The 26,714-nt window shown below is 46.1% G+C and overlaps 1 protein-coding gene across 2 annotated transcripts in view; it reads left to right on the plus strand.

Annotated features, from left to right (window-relative positions):
• Positions 1-971: 971 nt before the first annotated feature.
• Cltb (clathrin light chain B) overlaps positions 972-26,714 on the plus strand; it is a 31,241-nt gene continuing 5,498 nt past the window's right edge. Inside the window, exons 1-4 of one of the 2 annotated variants that reach the window (XM_004836337.4) lie at positions 972-1,527; positions 7,038-7,084; positions 25,206-25,323; positions 25,528-25,639. In XM_004836337.4, the coding sequence (XP_004836394.1) occupies positions 1,341-1,527; positions 7,038-7,084; positions 25,206-25,323; positions 25,528-25,639 (464 nt within the window). In that variant the 5' untranslated portion in view covers positions 972-1,340. The remainder of the gene's footprint in view (positions 1,528-7,037; positions 7,085-25,205; positions 25,324-25,527; positions 25,640-26,714) is intronic. The other variant, XM_004836338.4, reaches the window with a different exon arrangement.

Genomic DNA, 26,714 nt, shown 5'->3' on the forward strand with positions numbered 1-26,714 from the left:
AGAATGTAAGTCCATTGAAGTCAAGGAGCATCTGTAAAAGATTGAAACTTACATCCAACTATTACTAAGCAAAACCAAAAGTTCCAGCTGGGGGTGGTGGTGCATGCTGAGGCAGGAGGATTGGCACGAGTTTGAGGCTGCCCTCAACTACATAATGAGTTCAAGGCCAGCCTGGACTACATACCGAGACCCTGTCTCAAAAGACAAAACAAAACAAAACAACCCCCCCAAAAGTTCCCTTCATTCTCACTGACTTTATTTCCACTCCCTACTCCCTGAAAGAAGCACTACCCACAAAGTGGGACATATCTTTCGTTTCTCCCCTTCAGTCCATAATTCATAGTTGATCTTTAGTCTCAAATAAGAGCAGAAAACAGCCCAAATTCCAGGGTGGTTCTCAGGGTTTTCGAGTACCTTGTTTAGATTCGCTATTTGGCACGTCTGTTTAGATTGCAGTCTCCACGTGGCCAAGGCTGAGTTTTACAAAACGTTGCTGCCCTAGTGCTTGCAAAGTGTTGGCAGGAAGGAAGCATTCTGAGACTTTACTGAGGGTGGCTGGATGGAGAGTGGCAGGCTGCCTAGATAAATTAAGGTCCGTTCATACCTAAAGGACACTTAAGGGGCCAGGTCAGGGCACACAAACTATGATGTTTAAGGGAAATATAGAGGGAATGCTTTGACGCAACGTGGCCAAGTGCTCAAGACCCCAGATTTGCACGTAGGGCGGACGGAAACCTTCCCCAGACTCATTTCTCTCTTACACAGCAGGGTCGAGTCTTGGGGGTTCCTAATGTGGGCTCAGTTTAGGGGAAGAAACTGTTGCAAAATGAGTCGGTAGCAAGAGCTGCGCAGCCACCACCTCCTTTGAGCTCTGAAGGACCGGGCTGTCCTTCGGTCGTGGCCGTGTGCCTCTATGACCACTTTGTCCGGTGGGCTTCTCCTTTAAACCGGCGGGAGCAGCACCGGATCCCGGGTGATGGAAATGAGCGCCGCAGCGCAGGGAGCCCGGGAGCGCCGCGGGCCTCGGGCTGTCCTGCTGCCGCCCTCCTGTGGTCGCTGCGAGGCGACCTCCCGGCCGTCCTGTGAGCCGCCTCCCTCTCGGCCAGTGACATCACCGCATTTCTGTTCCCGGCTCCTCCCGCTCGGCGCCTGCAGCCGCAGTGACAGGCGAGCCCGGCCCGGTGCGGAGAGGAAGTGCGCGGCCGCCGCGCCGAGCCCGACCCCGAGCAGGCCGGCTTCCCGGGCGGCTCGGTGACAGTGTTGCGGCCGCGGGGCGCAGCCGGGCGCGCGCCAGGCAGAGCTGAGCGCCGGGCAGAGGCTTCAGCAGAGACGCGGGGAAAATGGCTGATGACTTTGGCTTCTTTTCGTCAACGGAGAGCGGGGCCACCGAGGCGGCCGAAGAAGACCCGGCGGCTGCTTTCCTGGCCCAACAAGAGAGCGAGATCGCAGGCATAGAGAATGACGAGGGCTTTGGGGCGCCTGCCCGCAGCCAAGTGGCCTCCGCGCAGCCGGGACCCGCCAGTGGGGGTGAGTCAGCGCCGTGGCCCGGGAGCTGGGGGGCTGGAGACTGTCACCTAGGGGATGGTGACCCGGGCTCCGCGGCCTCTGCGTCCAGCGGTAGAACGAAGACGGCCAGACAGGAGCAGGCCAGGGACTGTGTGTCCCTGAGTGAGTCCCTGGGAGGAACAGGGAGGACGCGTGAGATCCCCGTCTAGGCTCTCTGAGCTGAGGCCTGTCCTAGGGCTGATGTGCTGACTCCCGAGCAGGAATTTGGTCTAGTTATTTCATCCCCGGGCCAGTTCCAGCACTGCCTGGCTCCGGAACCCCATCCCCGCCCAACTCTGAGTCTCTCTTGGGCCTTCTGATAGCCTGGCTGTCCCAGGCTCTCAGTTAAGTAGTGCAGGGGCGGGCACAGACCTCTTGGCCCCTCAGGCTTAGCTCTAACTGCTGTGGGAAAGCAAAGACACTTGGTCTGAGAACTCACACATCTTCCCTGGGGGACCACCTGCCATTCTGTAGCCACTGGGGTAGGCAGGTTAATTACATTTAATTGTTTCATATGAATTACTGAGCCCATTTCAGAGCTGACAAAACTGAGCATCAAAAAAGTACATTATTGAAACAACTAGTAAGAGGCAGATCAAGGATTAAACCGGTTTCTGTCAAGATTCTAAGCCCTTTCCTCCTGACCACTCTGTCTTCTGTGTGCATGGCTCCGAATTAGATCTCAGAGTTAGGGCATGGGGCACAAAGGGGCATCCATCAGATGTGTTCCTGCTCTCCAGGGGTTTGAAGTGTCTAATTAATTAATGGTTTTCCAAAGTCAGTCCAGAGCTACTGCAGTTGGCTTCAGACCTCAGGGTTCAGGGCCTGCCTCTTGCAATATCGTGCTCCTCAGTGATGGTCCTGTTCTAGTTCTAGCTCAAAAGAATAGTTTCAGGGCTGAGGATTTAGCTCAGTGGTTCCGCCGCCTGCTGCGCAAGGGCAAGGTCCTGAGTTCAATCCCCGGTACCAAAAAAAAAGAGTAATTTCTTAAAATATTTAGGAAAAAAAGTAGATATTACATTCATGTGTGCATCCCAAACACACCTTCCTGTTATTGTTTTCGTTTTGGAGGAGTCTCTGTGCCCCCTGAAATAAGGGTGTGTGTGTGTGTGTTTGTATATGATGTTTACAAGGCCCTTCAGTAGTCATATTTGTATTCATTCAACATTGCTGAGCACCTACTGAATGCTAGGTCTACTGGGAATACAGAAATGAATAAGACAGTTCTTTTGACTAAGGAGTTGAAGCAACCCTGAATCCTCTTGATATTAGAAATGTAGCAACCCTTTTGTAATATATAAGAAACTGGAGGCCCAGAAATTATGAATATCTCACCTGGAATCACAGATCTGGGACTTGATTCCAGCCCTCTCAGCTCTGGGCTCCATATTCTTTCAAATGCTATAGTGGTCATCGAGGGAGGTGATTAAATGTGGGGGTGAGAAGGTAGGAGTCTTTTGCCACCTGACCAAAGTAGCAACAGAGGTCTTCTGAAGCAGGAGTGCCCAGCCCCACAGAACAGACCCTTCCATGACCCAGAGAATCCCTAGGAAATGCTTGTCCAAGTTCATGCACCCGTAGTCATTTGTCCACACTTCCTGCTTGAGACTACCCATTCCCTAATCTGGCTGGCTGATTGTAGGACACACACATTGTCAGAACCCCATGAAAGAGAAGGGCAGGTAGAATCCAGGGGACTGAGCAGTGAGCAAGTTGTGCCGTCTCTCAGGACAGTGGGGCTCTAGGGCCTTGTCACCTAGGTGGGAGGATCCCTCTCTGTCAGGGTGGGGCACCAATTGGCCCCATACCTGAGATGGCAGGGAGAGAAGTGGCGACATGCTGTCTCCTAGGGAGCTGCCAGTGACACAGCCTTCTGAGGGTCTCCTAGACTCATATTGCTGAGGCCAAAAATGCTTAGTTGCCCTTCTAAGGGGATATCTGGGGAGCAGGGAGATATTGTGGGTTGTGATTCAATGGGTGGCTAGACATGGATAGAATTGATCCAATCCTTCTAAGCCTAGGACGTGCTGAACAGATAATCTCCTGCTGGCCCATGATGAGTGGATGGGGCTGAGAAAAAGCGCCTTGGCCTGCTGGGAGCTGGGTGGAAGCTGGCTCCAGCATCAGCCAGCATCAACGCCTCTGAGTCATCATCTCTTAGATGATGGGTCCTCTGATTAGTGGTCTCTGTGCTGAGTGCCCTGATGTTGGGCTTCCAGTGTCCCTAGAGAAAGAGGTATCTGGTGCAGGCCTGAGACTGAGTCACACTGAGCCTCTCCTGTGGGCTGGGTCTGTGGCCAACCTGCGCCAGGGACACTTGTTTCCATTTATCAACCCTGGGTAGAGGCCAAGAGTTTACATTTTCATGCCCAGTTTTCTGGTTGCCAGGCCTGGCTGTGACTTGTTTGTCAGTTCTGGGCAAGCCCATTTCCCCTGCTGGGCCTCAGTAAGCTCAGAGGAATGTTTTGGTCCCTCCCCACCCTTATTTCAAAATGGGTCAGGCACCTAGGTATGCCACGCACCCAGGGGTTTATCCATGGGACTTGTATTTGCTTTGTTCCTGTTCTGTAGGCTCAGGTTTCTGACCCATGATTATAAATGTGCAGTAATCAGAGGGCTTAGTGGGAGCAGATACTGGTCATTCTGTGTGGGTAGGTGTGGATTCCCAGAGAGGCTAAAATGCATCTCCAGGGGGAACTGAGACGTGGAACAGAGACTTTCTGGAGGCCCAGGTGGGCCCTGGGCAGCTCCCTGCAATGAGGGGTCTGAGGCTGTGGCTGGTTATATGGACGGGCCGGTGCAACTTCTCCAAAAGGCCTCATCATCTGGAATGGCTGGCAACAGAAGGCCCCAGGAGAGGAAATGCCCTAGGAAAACAAGCCCCTCTGTGGAAATGCTGCCACTGAAACCCCACTGGTCTCCTGGGTTGGTTCCACCCTCATTTAGGGACTCATGGCAGTGACTGTATCTGAATGGGTGGTGGTGACACCTGATATAATAGGCCCCAACCAATCACTGCTTGACTTTGCAAATAAAGGCAAGTATAATTTACTTTAATTGGGAGTTATTGATATGAGATTAAGTATCTCTCCTTTTGGTCCTGTCAGTCCTCAGTCCTAAAGTGCTGTCACTGCTGCTCGCACCCTGTTTGGTTGGTACAGTTATAATATGTGTCCATTTGCAATAATCTTGTGTGGCCTCCTGTTTTCTTTGCTAGGAGGCACTGCAGTTTCTGAGAGGCCTTGCAAATTACAGTGGGCCCCAAACAGCAATCCAATTCCCGTTTAGCCATCCGTTGCTCACCCATTCTGTGCAGGAGCCCTTAGAAACTGAATAGGATGTAGAGCCTGGTAAAGGAGCCCTTAGAAACTGAATAGGATATGGAACTTGGTAAAGGAGTATCTATCTGCCCCTGAGGGTAATTGCACAGTGCTGTATGACATTCTGGTATCCCCCAGAAGTGAGGCCTTCCATCAGTGCTGAGGGACATAGAGGAAGAAGGTGAGGGCTTCTTGGAGGACATGTCTTGTGAATTGGAAAGTATTCTTTAGAGAGGGAAGCAGGGTTTGTGGGTAGGGCAGGTAGGAAGTGAGCCAGGAAAAATGGGCAGACCCAGACTGTAAAGGTCCTCATGAACTGTGCTCCAGGGTTGGATGTCCTCATTAGGCAAGTATGTATTGAATTGGCTCTGGTTTTGAGCCCTACTATGGTCAAAACAAAGACCCTGCCTGCATGGAGAGTTGATTCAAGTGGGGAAGCAGATAATAAATACATACACAGATGAATGTATCAGGTCAAGGTAAACGCTGTAGAGCAAACCCAGCTGGGGTGCAGATACCTGAGGGGTGAGTAAGACAGATGATTAGGGAAGCCCTCTAAGGAAGACCAAGTATGAGCAGAAGCTGAAGGGAGTAAGGGAGCAGTCCATGTGGAAGTGTACAGGAGAACCTTCCTGACACAGGGCACAGCACCCAAAGTTCCCAAAGCAGTGCTGGGCATGGTAGTGCACACCTGTGATCTCAGATTTTGCAAGGCTTAGACAGAAAGATCCCAAGTTCAAGCCCAGCCTGGGCAATTTAGTGATTTAGAGGGCTGGGAATGTAGCTCAGTGAGAAGGCCCTGGGCTCAATCCCTACTACTGCAATGGAGGGAGGGAAGGAAGGAAGGAAGGAAGGAAGGAAGGAAGGAAGGAAGGAAGGAAGGAAGGAAGGAAGGAAAAGGGAAGGGAAGGGAAGGGAAGGAAGGGAAAGGAAAGGAAAGGAGTTGGGCATGGTGGTGCATGTCTATAATCCTAGCTGCTTGGGAGACTAAGGTGGGAGAATTGTGAGTACGAATCTGAGGCCATTTAGAATTGTGAGGCCACAAATCTTGGGCAATTTAGTGAGACTTTGTTTCAAAACAAGGCAAAACAAGTTAGAGGGGGCTGGAGATTTAGCTCAGTGGTTCCAGTGCCTGCCTTGTAAGCACAAAGTCCCGAGTTTGATCCCCAGTACCACCCCCCCCCCCAAAACAAAAACAAACTAGAGGGCTGAGGATGTAGCTCAGTGATAAAGTGTGTGCTTAGCACGTATGAGGTCTTGGGTTCAATTCCCAGTATAAGAAAAAAAAAGAGTGAAAATATCCATTTGTTTATTCAACAATTATCCTAATTACTGAACTCTTACAAAGGCACATTGTGCATGGCTCTAGGGAAGACAGTCATGAGGAGATAGAAAGAGGAAAAAGACAAGTTTTGCCTTTCCAGGTGTCTGCAGGGCAGACAGACTGAAGCAGGTGTACAGGTGAGAGCTGGTGAGGGCCCAGGCTGGGTTTGGGCATCAGGGAGTGGAGGGGATCTATGAGGGTCACTGTTGCAGCAGAAACTGCAGGAATTTGTGAATAATCAGATATTAGGCAAAGGGACCTGGAAGAGTCACTGCTGAAGGCAGAGTAAAATCCTGGGAGGGGCACAGAGGAAAAATAGGCCACGTGCTGTCCAGTGGGAACTGTGGCTCTTGCTCTCCCAGGAAAAGCAGTTGCTCAATGCTCCACTAGGTCAGGCAGAGACACGCAGGGCCCTCTCTTCCTTACCCTTGTAGCCCCTGCCCTGACCGGCAGTGCCTTTGCCTACTCCCCAGTTCCGGGCTCCAGACAATCAGGCCTTTCCCAGCTGCATCAGTGGGTTGATTAACTTCAGGTAGGTAGGGAACTATTATTACTGACTGGGTGATCTTCGGCCATCATGTAGTCTCTCTGAGCCTCTGCTTGAGAACCTATAAAATGCTGAAACTTCATCATAGATCTATGAAAATCAAACATGGTGATGGTGGTACATGGCATTGTGAACAGTCAAGGACTGAGTCCCAGTTATTTATGTATCTGTTATGTCTATGTGTGGGGGGTCAATGTATACATGGGCATATTAGAGGTTGGCTCTGGCGCTAATACAAGACCATTCTGTGCTTGTTATAAGCTGAAAAATGAGTGATGCTATCTCTTTGTTCTTTTTCTAGCTGGTTCTGAGGATATGGGGACCACAGTCAATGGAGATGTGTTTCAGGTAAGCAATTCTGTCCTAGCAGTGAGTGGGGAGTGCTGACGGCCTAGGGCTCAATAATTTATGGCTCTATCCTCAGTAGGCTTAGTGCTCCATATTCTGTTCATTATATGTGATGTTTAAGGTGGGAGTTAGATGAGGGTTTTGACATGTTTTCTTGTCAAGTAGGAGGAAGGGATGAAGAATATGGATGTCTAGAGACAAGGATTGATGAGCAGCTTCAGGTTATCCATGGTGATACCTAGCTTCAGATGGGCAAAATGAAGTGGCCCACAGTGGTCCACATGGGATGAAGGAGGGCATCCAGGGCCCTGCCCAAGCCTGTGTCACTGGTGGGAAGGTGAACTGAGTGGCCATCTCCCACACATGTGAGCACTTCAGCAGAGCAGGTCCTTTGATGCAGAGGTTCTACTGCTTGGAATTTTCCCTAAGCAAATAATTAGAAAAGAACAGCCAGCTTCTTTGCAAGAGTATTTATAATAGCAGACAAACTAGAAAAACCTAAGTGCCTATCATCAGGGGCCTGAATAAATAGATTGGAAACCATGCTGTTGTTACAAAGGTCAGTGCGAGAGCTTCCTGGATTGACATACGAAGATGCCCACTGTATGTTAAGTGGAAAAGAGCAGAGTGCAGAATAATATGTAAAGTATGGTCCTGCTTTTTTATTTAAAAAATGTTTGCATAAAATGGGACATGCCTGTAATCCTAACACTCTGGAAGGCTGAGGCAGGAGGATTGAAAATTAGAGCCCAGTCTTGGTGGCTTAGCATTTTAGCAAGAGAGACTGTCTCAAAAATAAAAAATAAAAAGGGCAGATGCAGCTCAGTGCAAAGGCTCTGGGTTTAATCCCCAGTACAAAAAAATTTAAACATTTGCACAAAATAATCTGAGAGGGTGTGCCCTAATATTAACAGTTGTTAACCCTGAGGGTGGAGAGTAGGGTGGGGATAAGAAAAGTCCTTTCACTTTCACTGGATTTAATTTTTTATTTCTATGGGGGTACTGGGGATGGACCTCGGGACCTTGTGCTTGCAAGGCAGGCACCGGAACCGCTGAGCTAAATCCCTGGCCCCTTCACTGGGTTTTAAAAAATGGTGATTCTGTAAAGCAGCCCTGGTGGCCCACACCTGTAATTACAGCACTCTGGAGGCTGAAGTGGGAGGATCGCTTTGAGTTTGAGGTGAGTGTAGGCTATATAGCAAGTTCAAGGCCAGGTTGAATCACATAGTGAGACCCTGTCTCAAAAAACAAGTTATTCTATAACACAAAAAGGGGGAAACCTAGTTAGGATATTCCTGGGGTTGGGGATGTCACTCAGTGGCAGAATGAGTGCTTGCCTAGCCTTGGCAAGGCCCTGTGTTCCATCCCCAGCACTAGGGGAAAAAAATTCTACCTGAAGACTGCTCCTCGGTCAGGATATGTAGCTCAGTGGGGAGGACCCGGGTTTAATGTCCAGCACCACAAAAGAAACAAAACAAGACTGCTTCTCCGTGTAGTCAGCTAAATTCTTCCCATCCTATATACACATCAGTTTTAGAGAACTTAAACTAAGAGAACTCAGGCCACAAATGGCACCCCCAGAATCCCACAAATACACAATTCTCACCCTGATACCCCAGGTGCCTGGGTGGGGCTAACCCTGCACTGAGTTCACCTTGATTCCCACTCAGATTAGATCAAACCGGCTGGATCACTGGCGCTGCCCCTGTGAAATCTCCCAAGTCTTGGAGGAGCTGGGCTCTTGAATGCTCTGGGAGAATAAACAATGCTTTCTTATGTAAGCAGGATGGGCTGGTACCTTACACAAGGAAACTGGCCAAGTTCTGTTTTTGGAAAATTACTCAACTATTAGCAAGCTAGACAAGTCAGTCTCTAGGATTGTAGCAGCTTTCTGTCCAGTTGAGCCTGACACAGCCACACAATGACTACTGCTGTACAGCATGCTAGCGCTTTGAGACTTAGACAGCCAGGTCCTGGGCATACCCAAGAGGACTTAGTTTGACCCAAAATGTCCATGTCCTAAAGGGAACCTGGATCTGGAGATACGCTTAGAAGCACCGAAGTACGTAGAACACTCTGAGTAGGATAATTTGATTTTTCAATTGATTAGAAACTTGAGTGTCAGAGGTAAAGTGATTTATATAAAGTCACATAGGAAATCTGCCAGTTCTGGAGTTTCCTCATTGGGTTGATTTGACTCCCCTGACTTGACTCTTCCTCTTTACCCCAGCTCCACCTTGCAATTGGGGGATTCAGGAACCCTGGGGCTCCTTCTCAATCTCTGAAGGAATTTTTATTCTCACTGCTAGTCATAATTATTTCAGGTATGTTTCTTTGTAAATCATTTCACATCAGTGACATCCTAGAATCCTACCAGGCAGGGGCAAGTCATTTAGAAGCTTAGTGGCAAAGCTCCAGCTTACCCACATCTTCTGATTCCTGATTGGGTGTGCTTGGTGTTATATTACACCCCCTGATGCTGGAACTAGAGGGCTCAGCAGCTGATTGCTGGTGGAAAGACCCAGAAGCTATCTTTTGGATTGAGCATAGCTATGTCTGAGCTTCGCCTTCTTGGGGAGAGATGCATTGGCCTGTGCTAACCCAATGCATTCACAGCATCTTGGCAGAGCTTTTGTGCTTCATTTTTTTCTGGAAGCCTGTGGGTCACTTGGGGGTCCAGTTATAAACTTGGTCCCCAATGTGGCCTAAGGATGAGCCTGCCCATATCTCTTCTAGCTCTATTTGGTACCCAGGGTGGGGAGAGGCAGGGACAGCAGGCCCCTGAAGGACTCTCCCACCTCCCTGCCTGTATAAATTCTGCCCCCTCCATCATTCCCCTTTGAGCTACTTAGATGAATCAGCAGCTCAGCTCAGCTTAGCTTTAGCTGGTCAATCCTGAAGAGGGATATGCTGCATCCTGCTGGCTGTCCCTGGAGTCATAGTACACACTTGGCCAGCATGGTCTACGGAGGCTCTCAAGGCCATGCCTATCATAGGAATCCTTCAGGAGAGGGGTGCCAGGGAGCTGGGCCAAGATAAGCCTGCCTGTAGCCATTTGTCTTTAGGTCCTGGGAATTCCTGACCTCATTCCTGAATTTGGGAGGGGCTCAGACCATTTCTGCAGCCACTGGTGAGACCCCTGGGCTGCCAGTCTCCTGGCAGTGAGCTGATCTCCCACCTGGGGTACTCCAATGTTTAAGGAAGAGCCCAGTTGTGGGTCCCTCAACACTCACTGGCAAGGGCAGGAAGATAAAGCCAGAGAAGCTTGGAGAAGTCAGCAAATAGCTTCTCAGAAGCCAGGTGTAGAGGGACATGCCTGTAATTCCAGCCCTCTGGGAGGCTGAGACAGGAGGACTGAACATTTGAGTCCAGCTGGGCAATTTAGTGACTTAGTAAGACCATGTCTCAAAATAAAAAATAAAAAAGGGCTGAGGATGTAGCTCAGTATGAAGGCCTGAGGTTTAGTTCCCAGTACCACAACAAACAAACAAACAAACAAACAAACAAGAGGAACAGAAAACCTGCTCTTCAGGACTTGGGCTGCCAGAGCCCCATGGTGCTGGCCTGGGAGGGCTGGCATATATGGGGCCTCTGCCGTGTGGCAGCAGTGAACCATGACAGCTGTGCCATCCCTCACATGAGCACCCTCTGCAGGCTATGGGCATTTCCACCACATTCGTTTCATGTGATTCTTACAGTGTATCTTGGGTGGGATGATGTCACTCTCATCTAACAGATTCAAAAGCCAAACTGCTCAGGGGAGGGTCTTTTTCAATAGTCATCACCAAATAAGTGGCAGAATAGGGATGTAAAACCCTGTTCCTATGATGCTGTGTACAGCTTGTACCCTCTACATTTGTTTTACAGTACTGGGGATTGAAGGCATTGTGAATGCAAGGCAAGTACTCCACCACTGAGCTATGCCTCCAGCCCCCATATCACTTTTTTTTGAGACAGGATTTTGCTATGTATTCTAAGCTGGTCTTGAACTCACTATGTAGCCCAGGCTGACCTTGAACTCCAAGCGATCTTCCTGCCCCAGCCTCCCAAGTGCTGGGATTACAGGTGTGTGCCACCACGCCTGGCATCCCATATCACTTTATAATCAGCCACTATTTTATTTATTTGGTTAACTCAGTCTTGGAGTGCCATGGCCTATGCTAGGGTAGGGGATATGGAGGCAAATCCATGGGAGTGTTTGTGCTCAAAGAGATTGCATCTAATATAAGGGGATAGACCTGGAAAGAAATAATGGTTGTCCAGGATGGTAGGGGGCTCAGATGGGAGGGTAGAATTGAGTGTTAACAATTTGAATCTAGGCCCGTGGTGCATGCCTGTAGTCCCAGAAGGTTGAGACAGGAGGACTTCAATTTTGAGTCTAATCTGGATGGGCAACATAGCCAGACCTTGTCTCAAAATGAACAGAGAGGGAGACACAGACAGAGAAAGAAACAGAGAGAGATAGAGAAGAAAAAGAAGAAGATGGAAGAGGGGAGGAGGAGGAGAGGGGAGGAATGAAGGATGGTAAGAAAAGGAAAGAAAGAAAAAAAAGAAAAAAGAAAGGAAGAAAGTGGCTGAGCATGGTAGTGTATGCTTGTAACCCCAGCACTGTGGGAGTTTGAAGCAGGAGGATTGAAAGTTTGAGCTTAGCCTGGGCAGTTTGGCCAACAGTGAGACCTTGTCTCAAAATTTAAAAAAATTTTTTAAAAGGGCTGGGGATGTAGCTCAATGAGAGGGCCCTGGGTTTAATCCCTAGTCCTGGAAAAACAAAACAAAACAAAAACCAAAAAAGTTGTTCTTAGAAAGAAAGAAGAAAGAGCTAACACTTTGCATTCTTCCTATGTGTCAGCATCTTCCAAAAGCTTTGTAAGGATTAAAGTTATTTAATCCTCTCAGCACCCTTGATACAGGTTCTTTCATTATCCCCATTTTACATGAGAGGTTTAATAGCTCGCTCTGGTTACATAGTTTGAACTAAGTCAGGGAGTGCGCCAGGGCAGGGATGCTGGAGGTGGGTTTCCAGATGGCCAGGGTGAGGTGTGGGTGGTCCTGGCCTAGAGACAACATGTGCAAAGGCACAAAGGATAGGACATTTAGTTGGGAGATCATGCAGAGACCACATGGTCACCCAGAGTCCTACTGCACAGAGCGATGTGCCAAGAGTTGGGAGGGGGTGAGGTGCAGGGTTGGTGTGCCCTGCAGTGGAGAGGCCATACTCAGCTTCCAGCCGGAGCATGGTACACACTGCTGGTGTGTGCGTGGCAGAGTAGTTGGACCAGCTTGGGCAAGTCTCACATCTGGGCCTGAGGCAGGGCCACCTCTACCTCCAGGGAGATCCAGTGCTATGGAACACATCAAGCAATGAGAGTGGAGGTGTAGTGCAGCAGCTCAGGGACAGAAAGGCAGCCCCAGACCCAAACTAGGCAGCAGTGGAAGTTCAGAAGTCAGAAGACCTGTACTTCATTTCCTGGATTGTCTCAACTGGATGACCTTAGACTAGTCACTTAACCTTCCAAGTCTTTCCTACTTGTAAAATGGGAAATCAAGGCCCTGCCCTGCTGCCTTGAATAGGATTATTGAGAAAAATGCTTTGTATCCTGGAAAGCTTCTTATAAATTCCAAACCTGGCCACTAAGTGAACTGAGGGGTGGCCTGGATGTGGACATGCAACACAGAAGGGAAGTGTGAGTGCCATTGGTCCCTATTAGCTGCTCTAACGATGACATTTACACCCAGTGATTCAGTTTGAACCCCAGGTCTACCACTTCCTGGCTCAGTGACCTTGGCACTTTGGAGCTAGGTTTTCTTTACCTATAAAACAAGGATAATAAAACCCTCCATGTAGAATTGTAAAGATCAAAGACAACCGTTTAATTGCAAGTGCTCTGGAGTTTTAATTTTAGGACAGGCTTTCTGGAGATGGTGAACACTGAAAGACACAAATGGGAAGAGATGCTTGCCTAGAGGCCCTTCTACACCCCACTCTTCCACCCTATCTCTTCCCACCTCTGGTGGCATTTAGGCACTTAGAATTTCCCAAAGGCACCAGCCTCATGTGGTCTTTATGCCTGGTGGCTCCTGGCCTGAAATACTCTTTCCCCATCCTTCCTGGCTGTCCTCTGCCCCCAGGAAAGAATGGTCATACTGTCCTTTGTCTCCCCTCTACCTGGCCAGCATATTCCCCAGCTGTGGTCCTTATCTGTGAGACCCCCCTTCCCAGGCTCCCAGAAGATGAGCCATCTTGTTCTTCTTTGTCTGCTGTGTTAGTTACTTTTCTCTCATTACTGAGACAAAATGACTGGCACCAAAAGTTAAAGGGGAAAGGGTTTATTTCACTTACAGTTCATAGACGTTTCAATCCATAGTCAGCTGGCTCCAAGACAGGGATGGCAAAAAGGCCATGCAGAGGAGAAACAAGGTAGCAAAGGCAACAAGAAGGAACCGTAACAGTATTTCCCTGCCCCTTTTATCTTATTCAGACTACTTAGGGCAGATGGCACTCACACCCTTAATCCTAGTGCCTTTGAGCCTAGCATTGCACCATGAATCAATTCCAGCTTCACACACTCTAGGTCAAGCCTATGACCACATGAGGTTTTGGGGGTACATCTAGACCCAAACCATAACATCCAAAATCCTGAATGTCTATGAATTCATTCAATAAGTAAATATTCTCTTTTTTTCTTTTCTTTTTTGATCTGTCTTCTGGGGATTGAACCCAGGACCTCACACATGATGGACAAATGCTGTACCACTGAACTATACTCCCTGTCCCAATAAATATTCTTGAAATCCTCCTACTGCCAGGGCCTCCTGTTTGGATGCTATATGGAGACAGTCTCTGCTCTCATGGAGCTTATTTATTTCAGTGAGTGAGGGGAGTATGCAAACATGTACATGGAGAAGTCATTTCAGATAGCAATAAGTGCTATGAAGAAAATAAAATGCAAGGGGCCAGGGATTTAGCTCAGGGGCACCATGCCTGCCTTGCAAAAAAGAAAGAAAGAAAGAATAAAAAAAGAAAGAAAATAAAATGCAGTTGTCCCATGGTGATTGGTTCCAGATTGATGCCAGAATCCAAGAACGTTCAAGTCTCTTCAATAAAATGTCATAGTATTTGCATAGAACCTACACACATTCTTCTGTATACTTTAAATCATCTGTCCATTATTTACAATTCCTAATATAATATACCTGCTATGTAAATAGTTGTTATGCTACATACCTTGGGGAATAATGACAAGAAATAAAACTGTACATGTTCAATACAGAGGCAACCATTGTAGGCCTAACTGTATAGCCAGGACAGGTGGTTGGTTGAGTCCAAGGATGTTCACCCCAAGGATGTGAATACAGGTGGACAGAGAGAGAGAGAGAGAGAGAGAGAGAGCTGGCTGGCAGGCAGTTACTTAAAGAAATGACTGTGCTGGGGATATAGCTCAGTGGCAGAGTCCTTGCCCAACATATGCAAGTTCCATTCTTAGTATCACAAGAACAAAATGCAAAAAAAGAAAAATAAAACAAGCAAAACCAAGAAGCGGTTGTGGAGAGTGGGAGGCCACAAAAGCCAAGGGCTCAGAGAAGGCCATTCTCAGAGCTGGGTCCTGAATCAGGAGATGGGGAAGCCCTAGGAGGATATAAGCCCTGGATTCTAGGGGAAGAATGCTCCAGACAGAAACCCTGAGGAGGCACAAGATGAGCTTGCTCAATGACCAATGTAGAAAGTATATGCTGATCAAGCACAGAAATCAGTGGAGCAAGGAAAGATTGGATTCCTTAGATTTTATTTTAGTCACCGTGGAAAGGCCTTCAGTTGTTTTAAAACTGGACATGACATAATCTGATTGATGCATTGCCTGGGTCATTTTAGCATGTGGAGAAGGGGCTGCAGGGAGCAAGGAGGTGAGCTGTGGTCCAGGTTAGAGGCTGTCTGGGCTGGAGAGGGACAAAGTGGGAAGTGATTGGGTCAGGGGACACATTTTAGAGATTGTGTCCACAAGAGTTGCTGTTGGACTGGATGTCAGGTAGGAGGGGCAGGGAAAATCAAGGACCCACGTGAAGTTTGGGCTTCAGCAAGGACTGCAGTAGCTTTTCCTGAGGTGGGGTAATCCTGGGGGGTGGAGAGCAAGTGTGGGGAGGAAAAATATAAAGTGAAGTTTAAGATACCTGTTGGGTGCCCATGTGGTTGGACAGAGAGGGGGGCTTGGTATATGTTTCCTAAAGGAGTGGGGATTACTTGGCGGTCAGATAGATGCTTTTATTTTATTTTTATTTCAAACTTCTTTGGCCTCATAGAGGTGACTTTCTTGGAGGGGAGAGATAGATAATACACTATGTCATTTCAGACAGAGATAAGTGCTGTAAAGAAAATCTAATAGGGCACCTGGGTAAATGTACACACACAAGGTAATAAAGCAGGTATCTGCAGATAGAAAGTTCTGTAGGGCAGTGGTGGTAGGAATCCCCGGTAGCATACCCCCTTCCCAGAAAGGGGCAGGATAGCGGATGTAATGGCTCTTGTAATGGCCTCAGAAGGCCACCTGGGACATGAGGAGGAAATCTCTGGATTGAAGCGCCCTGCTATGCAGGCACACCTATAAGCCCAGCACCCTGAGAAACTCCAAAGTTTGAACCCACTCTGGGCAATTTAGCAAGTGAGACCCTGTTTCTAAATAAAAAATAAGGGCTGGAGATTTAGTTCAGTGGCACCGCGCCTGCTTTGCAAATGTAAGGTCCTGAGTTTGATCCCCAGTACAAAAAAGACTAACAAAAAAACAAAATAAAAAATAAAAAAAGGCTGGGGGCCGGGTATGGTAGCATATGCCTGTAATCCCAGTACTTGGGGAGCTGAGGCAGGAGGATTGATGTGAATTTGAGGCCAGCCTGGGGTACTTAGTGAGTTCAAGTCCAGCCTGAACTACATAGTGAAACCCTGTCTCAGAAAAAAAAAAAAAAAAGAAGAAGAAGAAGAAGGAGGGCTGGGGATTTAGCTCATTACAACACAGAAAAAGAAAGGGAAAGAGAAGAGAGAGAGACAAGAGGTCAGAGCTTCCCCACCCAAGGGCCGGGCCTAATCCAGGCACCCTGCCCTGGACCCTGGACCCACTCTTCCCTTACTCCCCATACAACTCAGGAGAGAGCACTGAGGTTCAGCTGTTTGCTGCTTTACCCTGGCTGCCCATACCCCTGTGACAAAACCGCTTACGAAGCTCCTCCTCTGAACTTGGTACACACTGGCCATTGCTTACTGAGCACTTAGTATGTGCTGAGAACAGTGGTGGGGAAAACAAGACAGAGGGCACAGCCAACACTGTCCAGTGGGAAAAGCATTAAAACATACAGGCAGTCTCATAACAATTTGGACAATGCTTGACGGAAGAGAATCGGGAGCCAGGAAGTGATGGAATGGGGTTCAGAGAATGTAAACAAGGTCCTGCCCTACCCACCGGCAGCGCCTGGTCCAGTCCACCAGGGTTGGGAAGGCTCAGAGGAGAAGGGAGGGACAGACAGGGAGTACAGAGGGGGAGGGGCCTGAAAACTGTGCTTGGATGGGCAGTGTCCCAGGGCTGGTGACTCCTGAGCTGAAAACCCGTGGGATGGAGTAAGATTTCACCAGCTGGAGAAGGGAGGGGACTGATGGCAGGCTGAAAGCCCTGGGAGACAAGGGAGGCAGCAAGGCTGGAGGCAGTGTGTGGGATGCGGGCAGACAGGAACAAAGAGGGTGAGGATGACAGAGGGGCGTGGCAGGACCTGGCTGGGATCAGTCGGAAAGGAGCTCTGGCTTTACCAGACCTGAGGTTGCCTCATCCTCATCCTTGCTGGGCTGAGCTCACAACCCCCAAGGCTTCTGTCCCCAGCCGCATGGGTGTTGGTCCCCAGCTCTGCAACAAAATGTGCAGAGCACAAGCCTGGATTCTGGCCCCTACATTGGTCTGCCTCTTTGGGCCTCAGTTTCCTCCCCTGTAAAATAGGAGTGAATAATAGTAGTAATAATTCTAGCTGCCATTTATTGAGGCATCACTCCATGCCTAGCATGCTTCTAATGTTGCATTCAATCATAGCGGCAGCTCTGAGAGGCTGTCTTTCTTTCCTTTTTTTTTTTTTTTTAAATTCTTTTATTGGAACATTTTAGGTATACAGTAGGTTTACATTTATCATTGGGTGTTTGTACCTGTACATGATGTATCTTGGTTCTTATTTTTTTCCCTATTACCTGTGCGCCCTTCACCCCCTCCACCCTTCCCTATTTACACAGATTTTGGTTCCATTTTATTTCTTTTCTCACAATTTTTCCTTTCCCTTCTTTCCTTTTCCCTGCCCTTTCCACCACCCCTACCCCTTTGGACATTTTCCTATTTCAAATTATCAATTATTTTTTAAAATCATTTTAATCCTTATTTACACTTTCAGTTTCTCACACTAGAGAAACTATTCGGTATTTACACACGTGTGTCCTATTTATTTCACTTGAGAGTATGGCTTCAGTATGCAACCATTTAGCTATAAATGTCTCTAGTTTCTCATTCTTCATGCCTGAGTAGTACTCCATTTTATTAAAAAAACACATCTTTATCTAGTTTCCAGTTGATGGGCACTTGGGCTGTTTCCAAGCTTTAGCTGTTACAAACTGTGCCGCTATAAACATGGGTCCACATATATCTCTGTGGTATGATTCTTTTAATTCTTTGGGGAAGATCCCAAGCAGGGGAATAGCTGGGTCAAATGGGACCTCTATTTCTTTGAGGTATTTCCATACTGATTTCGACAGTGGTTGCACCAGTCTGCATTCCCACCAACAATGGAGAAGGGTTCCTTTCTCCCCATACCCCTGCCAGCATTTGTTATTGGTTGATTTCTTGATAGCAGCCATTCTTTGTGGGGTGAGGTGGAATCTCAGTGTTGTTTTCATCTGCATTTCTCGAATGACCAGTGATGTTGAACATTTTTTCATATATTTATTTCCTGCTTTTACTTCTTTGTCTGAGAAATGTCTGTTCATTTCAGATGCCCATGTTTGAATTGGGTCCTTGAATTTGGGGGTTCTGATTTTTTTCAATTATTTATATATTCTAGATAGTAGACCTTTGTCTAAGGTACAGCTGCTAAAATTTTTTCCCCACATTGTAAGTTGTCTGTTAGCTCTGTTGGTGGTTTCTCTTGCAGTGCAGAAGCTTTTTAATAAGATGAGATTCCAGTTGTTGGGCTGGGGATTTAGCTCAGTGGTTTCGCCACCTGCTGCACCTGCTACGCAAGTGCAAGGACCCGAGTTCAATCCCCAGTACCAAAAAAAAAAAAAAAAGAGAGAGAGAGAGATTCCAGTTGTTGATTCTTTGTGCTAGTTCCCATGCTACTGAGGTTTTGTTCATAAAGTCTTTTCCTATGCCAATGCCTTCAAGAGTTCTACCTAACTTATCTTCCAGCAAGTTTAGTGTTTCTGTCTTAATGCTTAGATCTTTAATCCACTTTGATCTTAGTTTAGTGTATGGTGATAGGTATGGGTCCAGTTTGAAACTTTGGCAGGTTGAATTCCAGTTTTTCCAACACCATTTATTACATAGGCTATCTTTCCTCCAATGAGGGTGGTTGGCTCCTTTGTCAAAGATGAGGTGGCTGAGTATGTCTGAAGTTTTTTCTGCATCTTCTAATCTATTCCACTGATCATTGGGTCTGTTTCTTTGCCAGTACCGTGCTGTTTTTATCACAGTAGCTTTGTAGTATGGTTTCAAGTTGGGGATTGTGATACCCCCAGCCATGTCCCTGTTGCCTAGAATTGCTTTTGCTGTTCTAGGTCTCTTCTGGTTCCAAATGAATTTTTTGGATTGTTTTCTCTAGTTCTGTGAAGTATATTGTTGGAATTTCAATTGCCATTGCATTAAATCTATATATTAGTTTTGGAAGTATGGCCATTTTCACTATATTGGTTCTTCGTACCTAGGAACAAGGGATGTCTTTCTGTTTTCTTATATCCCCCTCCATCACCTTTTTCAGAGTGCTGTAGTTTTCAGCGTAGAGGTCTTTTGCTTCCTTTGTTAGGTTGATTCCTAGATATTTCATTTTTTTGGATGCTATTGTGAAAGGGATTGTTTCCCTAATTTCTCTCTCAGTGAGTCTGCTATTTGTGTATAAGAAGGCTGTTGTTTTCTGAGTATTGACCTTATATCCAGCTACTCTATTGAATCTGTCAATTAGGTCTAGAAGTCTTTTGGCTGAGTTTTCTGGGTTTTCTATGTAAAGTATCATATCATCAGTGAATAATGACAGTTTCACTTCTTCCTTTCCTATCTTTATTCTTTTTATTTCTTTCTCATTTCCATTTGTTGTGGCTAATGTTTCCAGAACTATATTGAACAGTAGTGGTGATAGTGGGCATCCTTGTCTTGTTCCTGATTTTAGCATGAACGTTTTCAGTTTTTAACCATTTAGTATGATGTTGGCTGTTGGTTTTTCATAGATAGCCTTAATCATGTTGAGGTAAAGACCTTTTATTCCAATTTTCTGTAGCGTTTTTATCATGAGTGAGTGTTAGATTTTGTCAAATGCCTTTTCTGCATCTACTGAGATGATCATATGGTTTTTGTCCTTGACTCTGTTAATATAGTGTATTACATTTATTGATTTATGAATGTTGAACCATCCTTGCATCCCTGGGATAAATCCAACTTGGTCAGGGTGTATGATCTTCTTGATGACCCTCTGTATTCTGTTTGCCAGTATCTTGTTGAGGATTTTTCCACCTATGTTCATTAGGGAGATTGGCCTGTAGTTCTCTTTTTTGGTTGGGTCTTTCCCTGGTTTTGGAATCAAAGTCACACTTGTTTCCAGGAATGAGTTTGGAAGCCTTGCTTCCCTTTCAATTTCCTTGATGAGTTTAAAGAGTAATGGTGATCGTTCTTCTTTAAATGTCTTGTAGAATTCAGCAGTGAAGCTGTCAGGACCTGGGGTTTTCTTTGTTGGTAAATTTTTTATTACATTTTCAATTTCATTCATTGTAATTGGGGTGTTTAGAATTTCTATATCTTCTTCATTTAACTTTGGCAATTCGTATGTATCTAGGAATCTGTCCATTTCTTCTGTGTTTTCCATTTTACTAGTGTGCAGGTTCTCAAAGTAAGTATGGATGATCCTCTGGATTTCTGCTGGGTCTGTTGTGACTTCACCTTTTTCGTTCTTAATTGCATGGATTTGAGCCTTTTCTTTCCTTTTTTTGATAAAGTTTGGCTAAAGGTTTATCTATTTTATTTATTCTTTCGAAAAAACAACTCTTTGATTCATTAATTTTTTTTTTATCATTCTCTTAGTCTCCATTGCATTGATTTCTGCTCTGATCTTTATAATTTCCTTTCTTGTATGAGCTTTGGGTTTGTTATGCTCTTCTTTTTCTAGGAGCTTGAGGTTCTGCATTAGGTTATTTTTCTGAGTTCTCTGTTTTCCCAATACGGGCATTCACTGCTATGAATTTCCCTCGCAGAACTGCTTTCATTGTTTCCCATAGATTCCTGTATATTGTACTGGCATTATCATTTACTTGTAGAAACTGTCTAATTTCTTCATTAATTTCCTCTGTGACCCATTGGTTGTTCAGGAGAGTGTTATTCAATTTTCATGTGTTTGTGTGAATTTTACGGTTTCTTATGTTATCGACCTCCAATTTTATTACACTATGGTCTGATAATATACAGGGGGGACCTTCACTGATTTACATTTACTTAGACATGTCCTATGAGCTAGCATGTGGTCTATTTTGGAGAATGACCTGTGCGCAGCTGAAAAGAATGTGTATTCTGATTTTGTGGGGTGGAACACTCTGCAAACATCTATTAAATCCATTTGTTCAATAGCTTGGTTCAGTTCTAAAATTTTGTAGTTAATTTTTTGTCTAGATGATCTGTCTCTTTGTGATAGTGGGGTATTAAAGTCACACATTACAATTGTATTAGTGCTTATTTTGTTTTTCATGTCCATTAATATTTGTTTTGCATAATTGGGGGCATTTGTATTTGGTGCGTATATATTTAGGATTGTCATGTCTTCCTCTTGGATTGTTCCCTTCACAAGGACGTAGTGACCATCTTTGTCTCTCTTAGTTAGTTTTGGTTCGAAATCTACTTTGTCTGCAAATAAGATTGCTACCCCTGCTTTTTTCTGGGTTCCTATGGCGTGGAGAACTGTTTTCCATCCTTTTACTTTCAGTCTATGAATTTCCTTTTGAGTTAGGTGTGTTTCTTTTTTTTTTTTTGGTACTGGGGATTGAACTCAGGTCCTTCCGCTTGCAAGGCAGGCGCCGGAACCACTGAGCTAAATCCCCGGCCCTAGGTGTGTTTCTTGTATACAACATATTGCTGGATTTTGCTTCTTAATCCATTCTGTCAGTCTATTTCTTTTGATTGGTGAATTGAGGCCATTAACATTGAGAGTTATAATTGATAGATATTGACTCATCCTTATCATGGTGTTTTACTGTTGTTGGCTCTTTTATTTCTTATTTTTTCCCCCTTTCCCTTTAGTTTTTTACCTTCCCTGGTGGCTTCCCTCTGTTGGGCCTCATGGAGTTGTGACCTTCATTTTCTTTTTCTAGGATATTGCTTAGAATTGTCTGGAGTGCTGGTTTGGTAGTCATGAAATTTCTCAGGTGTTCTTTGTCGTGGAAGTATCTAATTTCCACATCGATTTTGAAAGATAATTTTGCAGGATACAACAATCTAGGTTGGAAGTTATTTTCTTTTAGGGCTTGAAATACTTCACTCCAGGCTCTCCTTGATTTGAGGGTTTGTGTTGAGAAGTCTGCCATGATTCTGATGGGCTTTGCTTTGTAGGTGATTTGTTTCTTTTCTCTAACTGCCTGTAGGATTTTGTTCTTCTGTTGGGTTTCTGGGATCTTGCTTATTATATGTCTAGGTGTAGATTTTTTGTTTTTTGGTACCAGGGATAGAACTTGGGTCCTTGCGCTTGCGAGACAGGCAGTGGAACCACTGAGCTAAATTCCTGGCCCTAGGTGTAGATTTTTTTTTTGATCATGGCTATTTGGAGTTCTATATGCCTCACTTATCTGTGTGTCTAGTTCTCCACCTCTGTCTGGGAAGTCTTCTACTATTACTTCTGTGAGCAGTTTTTGTATGTCAATTGAACTTTCTCCTTTTTTTTGAGGACTCCTATTAGTCTTATGTTATTTTTCTTTGCATCATCTAGCAGCTGCTGGATTGATTTTTCGTGGTCCCTTACTATTTTGAAGATATCTCTGTTTTCATGGTCCTTAACCTCAATCCTGTCTTCTATATCTATATTCTATCTTCAGATTCCCTTAATCTGCTTTGCATGCTTTCAGTGGAGTTTTTAATGTCCCAAATATCTGTTTGAATATGTTTCATGGATTCCATTTCTTTCTTATGTTGGGTGATCATGGTTTCCATTTCTTTCTTATGCTGGGTATTCATGGCTTCTAGCATATTTCACCTATTTTTTTTATGTTTCTGTTCTAGATTCTCTAATCGTGTCTTTCACTCTGATCACCATCTCTGTAGTTATCTGGGAAACTATTTCTATTTTTAATTTTTCTAGAGCCTCATTCATCTGTTTTGTTACTTCCTGTGCTATCAGTTCAGGGTGTCCAGGTGGTTATCAGAGTTTTGCACCTTGTTTCCCCCAGAATTTGCCTTTTGTGGGGTGGAAGTCTGAGTTTGTGCCTTACTTAAATGTCTCCTCATTTTTGTTCTTGGTACTGTCCTTGGTTTAATTCCTGGGTTGATACTTTGAAGTTGCTTACTGTAAATATCTTCGTTGATGTATTTAGAACCCTTATGGAATGATTGCTTCTCAGAGGTGTCTTCCAGTTATAGCTGGTCTTTAGGTTTTGAGTCCCTAATGGCTCTGAGGCTGTCTCATTTTCATTATACCAGAAAGGACAACTGATTAGATCAATCACAACACCTTAGCCCAACTGATACAATCAGCAACACAATAGCATCAAGTACCTCTTAGAAAATGACAGTTTGTGGTAGTTATTAATCTATCACCTTTAACTGTGTGAATTAAATCAAAATCGAGGACCAACCCAACATATGTTTATAGTGAATAAAGACTTCAATATAGCAACTTTACCCTTTGGGATGGGGAGTTAGAAGGAGTTGAGAAGGGAGCAATAGGTAAGTAGAAGGATAGGGGAAGGTTAGCAGTGAGGCCAGAGGCAAGAGAAGGAAAGAGAAGAAAAGAAAGATAAAGAAGAAATACAAATTAGGAGCAGAACAGGAACACAAAGGGAGATGAAGAACAATGTGGGACAGCAAGGGAGAGAGGCAGAGAGAGAGAGAGAGAGAGCGAGAGAGAGAGAGAGAGAAAGAAAAGAGAAAAGAAAGAAAAAAAGAGAATAATAAAAATTTTAAAAGAGTAACAAAGAAGAAAAAATAATTAAAAATAAGAGCAAAAAAAAATAGCAGTAATTTTGAAAATAACAAAAGATAAAAATGAGGGGCCTCCTTCAGTGTATGCCTCTGCTGGCACAATAGACAATGTGGGCAGCAGTGTGCAGTTATAAGTCAATGAGTCTCAGTAAGCCAGTCACAGACTCGTGAGATTCAGGCAGATTTCTGGCTGTAAGTCCCAGGCTGAGTTCCCTGTCCTCCTCCAGGGTTGAACTCTGCAAGGTTCTACTGCAGGTTCCAGCTGCTTTTTCCCTGAAGATAGTCCAGGTTCTGATTGGAGGTGATGATCCCTCCAACTGATCAAGCACAGTGGTCTGGTGTGCCTTTATTGCAGAGATTCTCTTCCCTTTTCCAGTGGGCTTCAGTTTTCATCAGGGAACCTGAGAGAGGCCCTCTCTCTATTGTTCACTTCTGCAGCTCAGGACAATGGCCTTTATGCTGCCCTGTCCCTCTGTAATGTGGATCCAAGTAGCTGTAGAGCCAAGAGGCTGGGGTGGCACGGCGGGAGGGGGGGGCTTTTGTTGCAAGCTGGAGGTTGGTGGGCGTGCCTGGGGGTCCTCTCCAGCTCGGTCTCCTGGTTGAAAGTGGGCAAGCGAGCCGGACTGAGCAGGGTACACTCAGCCCAAGCCTGCTCTGCCTGGGCGCATGGCCAAGCTTGAGGCTGGTGGGTGAGCCTGGGGGTCAAGAGGTTGTCTTTCTATTACTCTCATTTTCAGATGAGAAAACAGACTGGGAAATGTCTAGCAACTTGGCCCAGGCCACACATACATCTAGTGGCATCGGTGATGGGATCTGAACTCAGACATTCTGGCTGCAGAATCCAAGTTCTTCACCACTGCATGGTTTTAGCCATGCTATCCAACTTATCTCAGGGTTGCTTGCTCACTCAACAAATATATATTGAGCATTTGCTGTGTGCCATAGCAGTGTACAAGACAGACCAAGTCCTTGCTATCATAGAGGTGACATTCTGATGAACAAATAAACACATGAGAAAATGATGCTCTGATGCACAAATAAAAATGTTCAATGGGTAAACAAACACATGATAAAGTGAATCATTTCAGAGCCTGGTGTGGTGGTGCATACCTGTAATCCCAGCACCCGTGAGACTGAGGTGGAAGGATTGCTGTGAGTTTGAGGCCAGCTAAGGCTACATAGTGAGACCCTGTCTCACAAAAGAAAAACAAATAACAGCAAAAAGTGAGGTCATTTCAGACTGTATAAGTGTTATCATTTAATACAACTCTAACACAGACTGACTTTAATGATGGTAACACTAGGGACTCACTATGTACTGAGAAGTGTTCCACGTTCTTAATATTTTTAAACTCATTTCTTTTTTATATCATCCCTATGGAATGGGTATTATTATTTGGCCCCTTTATGATGAAGAAAGTGAGTGGTTGGCACAAGGTTTCTTGAGTCTCTTGGTGAAGTATAAATGAGTGTGGCTAGGCTTGGGGCAATGATCATACCAGAGAGGATGAGTAATTTACCTAAAGTCACACAGGGAGAGCTGACAGAAGAAACAGCAAGTGTGAAGGCAGGGTGCAGTCACAAGAGACAGTAGATGAGAAGTTACTTTAGGCTGTTGAGGCGTTCAGATGTGCGAGGTTACTTAGCATTGGGATTTGCTAGCAGGATCAGCAGAGACAGCTGGGCAGGTGTGATGGCCTGGGTATACTACTGTGTTTGTGTCCTAGGAGGCTAACGGGCCTGCTGATGGCTATGCTGGAATCGCCCAGGCTGACAGGCTGACTCAGGAGCCCGAGAGCATCCGAAAATGGAGAGAGGAGCAGAAGAAACGACTGCAGGAGTTGGGTGAGACCAGGGCTCACTGGGAACTATTGGGGCACGATAGGGGTAGAGTGGGGAACTTTAGGGCCTACAGACCTCACACTGTCTGAGTGTGGGACTTGGCTGAGAGTGAGCCCTGAGGCTGCCTGGTGGGGGCTGAGGGGCCAAGCATCCAGGGCAGACGTGCCTGCTGGAAGACTGCCACTTATTCTCCTGTTGGGGTCTCAGATGCTGCATCTAAGGTGACAGAACAGGAGTGGCGGGAGAAGGCCAAAAAGGACCTGGAGGAGTGGAACCAGCGCCAGAGTGAACAAGTTGAGAAGAACAAGATCAACAATCGGTGAGAGGAGCCCAGAGACATGAAGTAGCTCTGGGAATATGGGGCATTTGTGGGGACACAAGTGAGCTTTGAGAACATGAGGGAAACTCAGGGACATGGGTGGGCTATGGGCACACAAAACAAACTGTGGGCACCTTGGAGAGCTATGGGGACTTGAGACCAGCCATGGGCAGTGATAGTATTAGGGACTGTCCTGAGATGGGTGATTTGGTGGCGAGACCATGGAGGAACGAGACGCTGAAACCCCAGTGCTGCTTCCTCAGTTGCCTGCATTGAGATCCCTTTGGAGCCAGCCCACCATTAGCCCTTATCACTCTCCATGACAGAGAGGAAGTAGTGTCTGATACTCAGCAGAAAGGGTACAGGGTCCTTGAGGAAAACGGGGCTGTCTAGGATTCTGGGAGCCAACAGCTAGACCTGACTCTCTGTGGCCAGGGTTAGGGTCAGAGAGAGCCCAGGACTGCCTGGGAGTGAAGAACCAACTGTGTATAGGATTCTATTGATTGTAGAAATTATAATACTCAACTCAGAGTGACTTAGGAATAAAAGGAAATTAGTGGCCTATATAACTGAAAAGGTCAAGGGTAGGGCCATAGGTACAGTGGCATCAGGAGCTCAAATAAAGTCAATGAACACTTACTTTTACTGTCACTTAGCTCTGTTTTCTTCTATGTTGGCATCACTCGTGTGTACACACCGATGGTGTGGGGGGCAAAGATGGGCACCAGTGGCTCCAGGCTTCTGCGCTATTCTCTTGGCAATCTGAGTGACTTCCTACTGCTCCAGTCACAGTGCTTGCCCTGGCCCTTATTGGTATGGCTCAGATCATGTGCTCATTCCAGACCCAGGGACTGGAGCCAGGCCAGGAGGGGGGGTGCTCTGCTGGGTCCAGACTGGGATGAAAGTCCTGTGCATGGGCCTCAGTCCCACTCAAACCGCAGGGATGACAGTGGTGTAGCCTTGTCCTACAGAGGACAGTCAGGGTGCCCTGCCTGGAAGAAGGGCCATGACAGGCAAAGACAGCAGATGCTCCCACCAAAGAACACCTTTGTGGAAATGGTCTCAGACTGGATGC

Source organism: Heterocephalus glaber, unplaced genomic scaffold, assembly GCF_053883595.1.
Source record: "Heterocephalus glaber isolate CG9 unplaced genomic scaffold, H.glaber_assembly_v1.0 deba00001606, whole genome shotgun sequence".
Lineage (NCBI taxonomy): Eukaryota > Metazoa > Chordata > Mammalia > Rodentia > Bathyergidae > Heterocephalus > Heterocephalus glaber.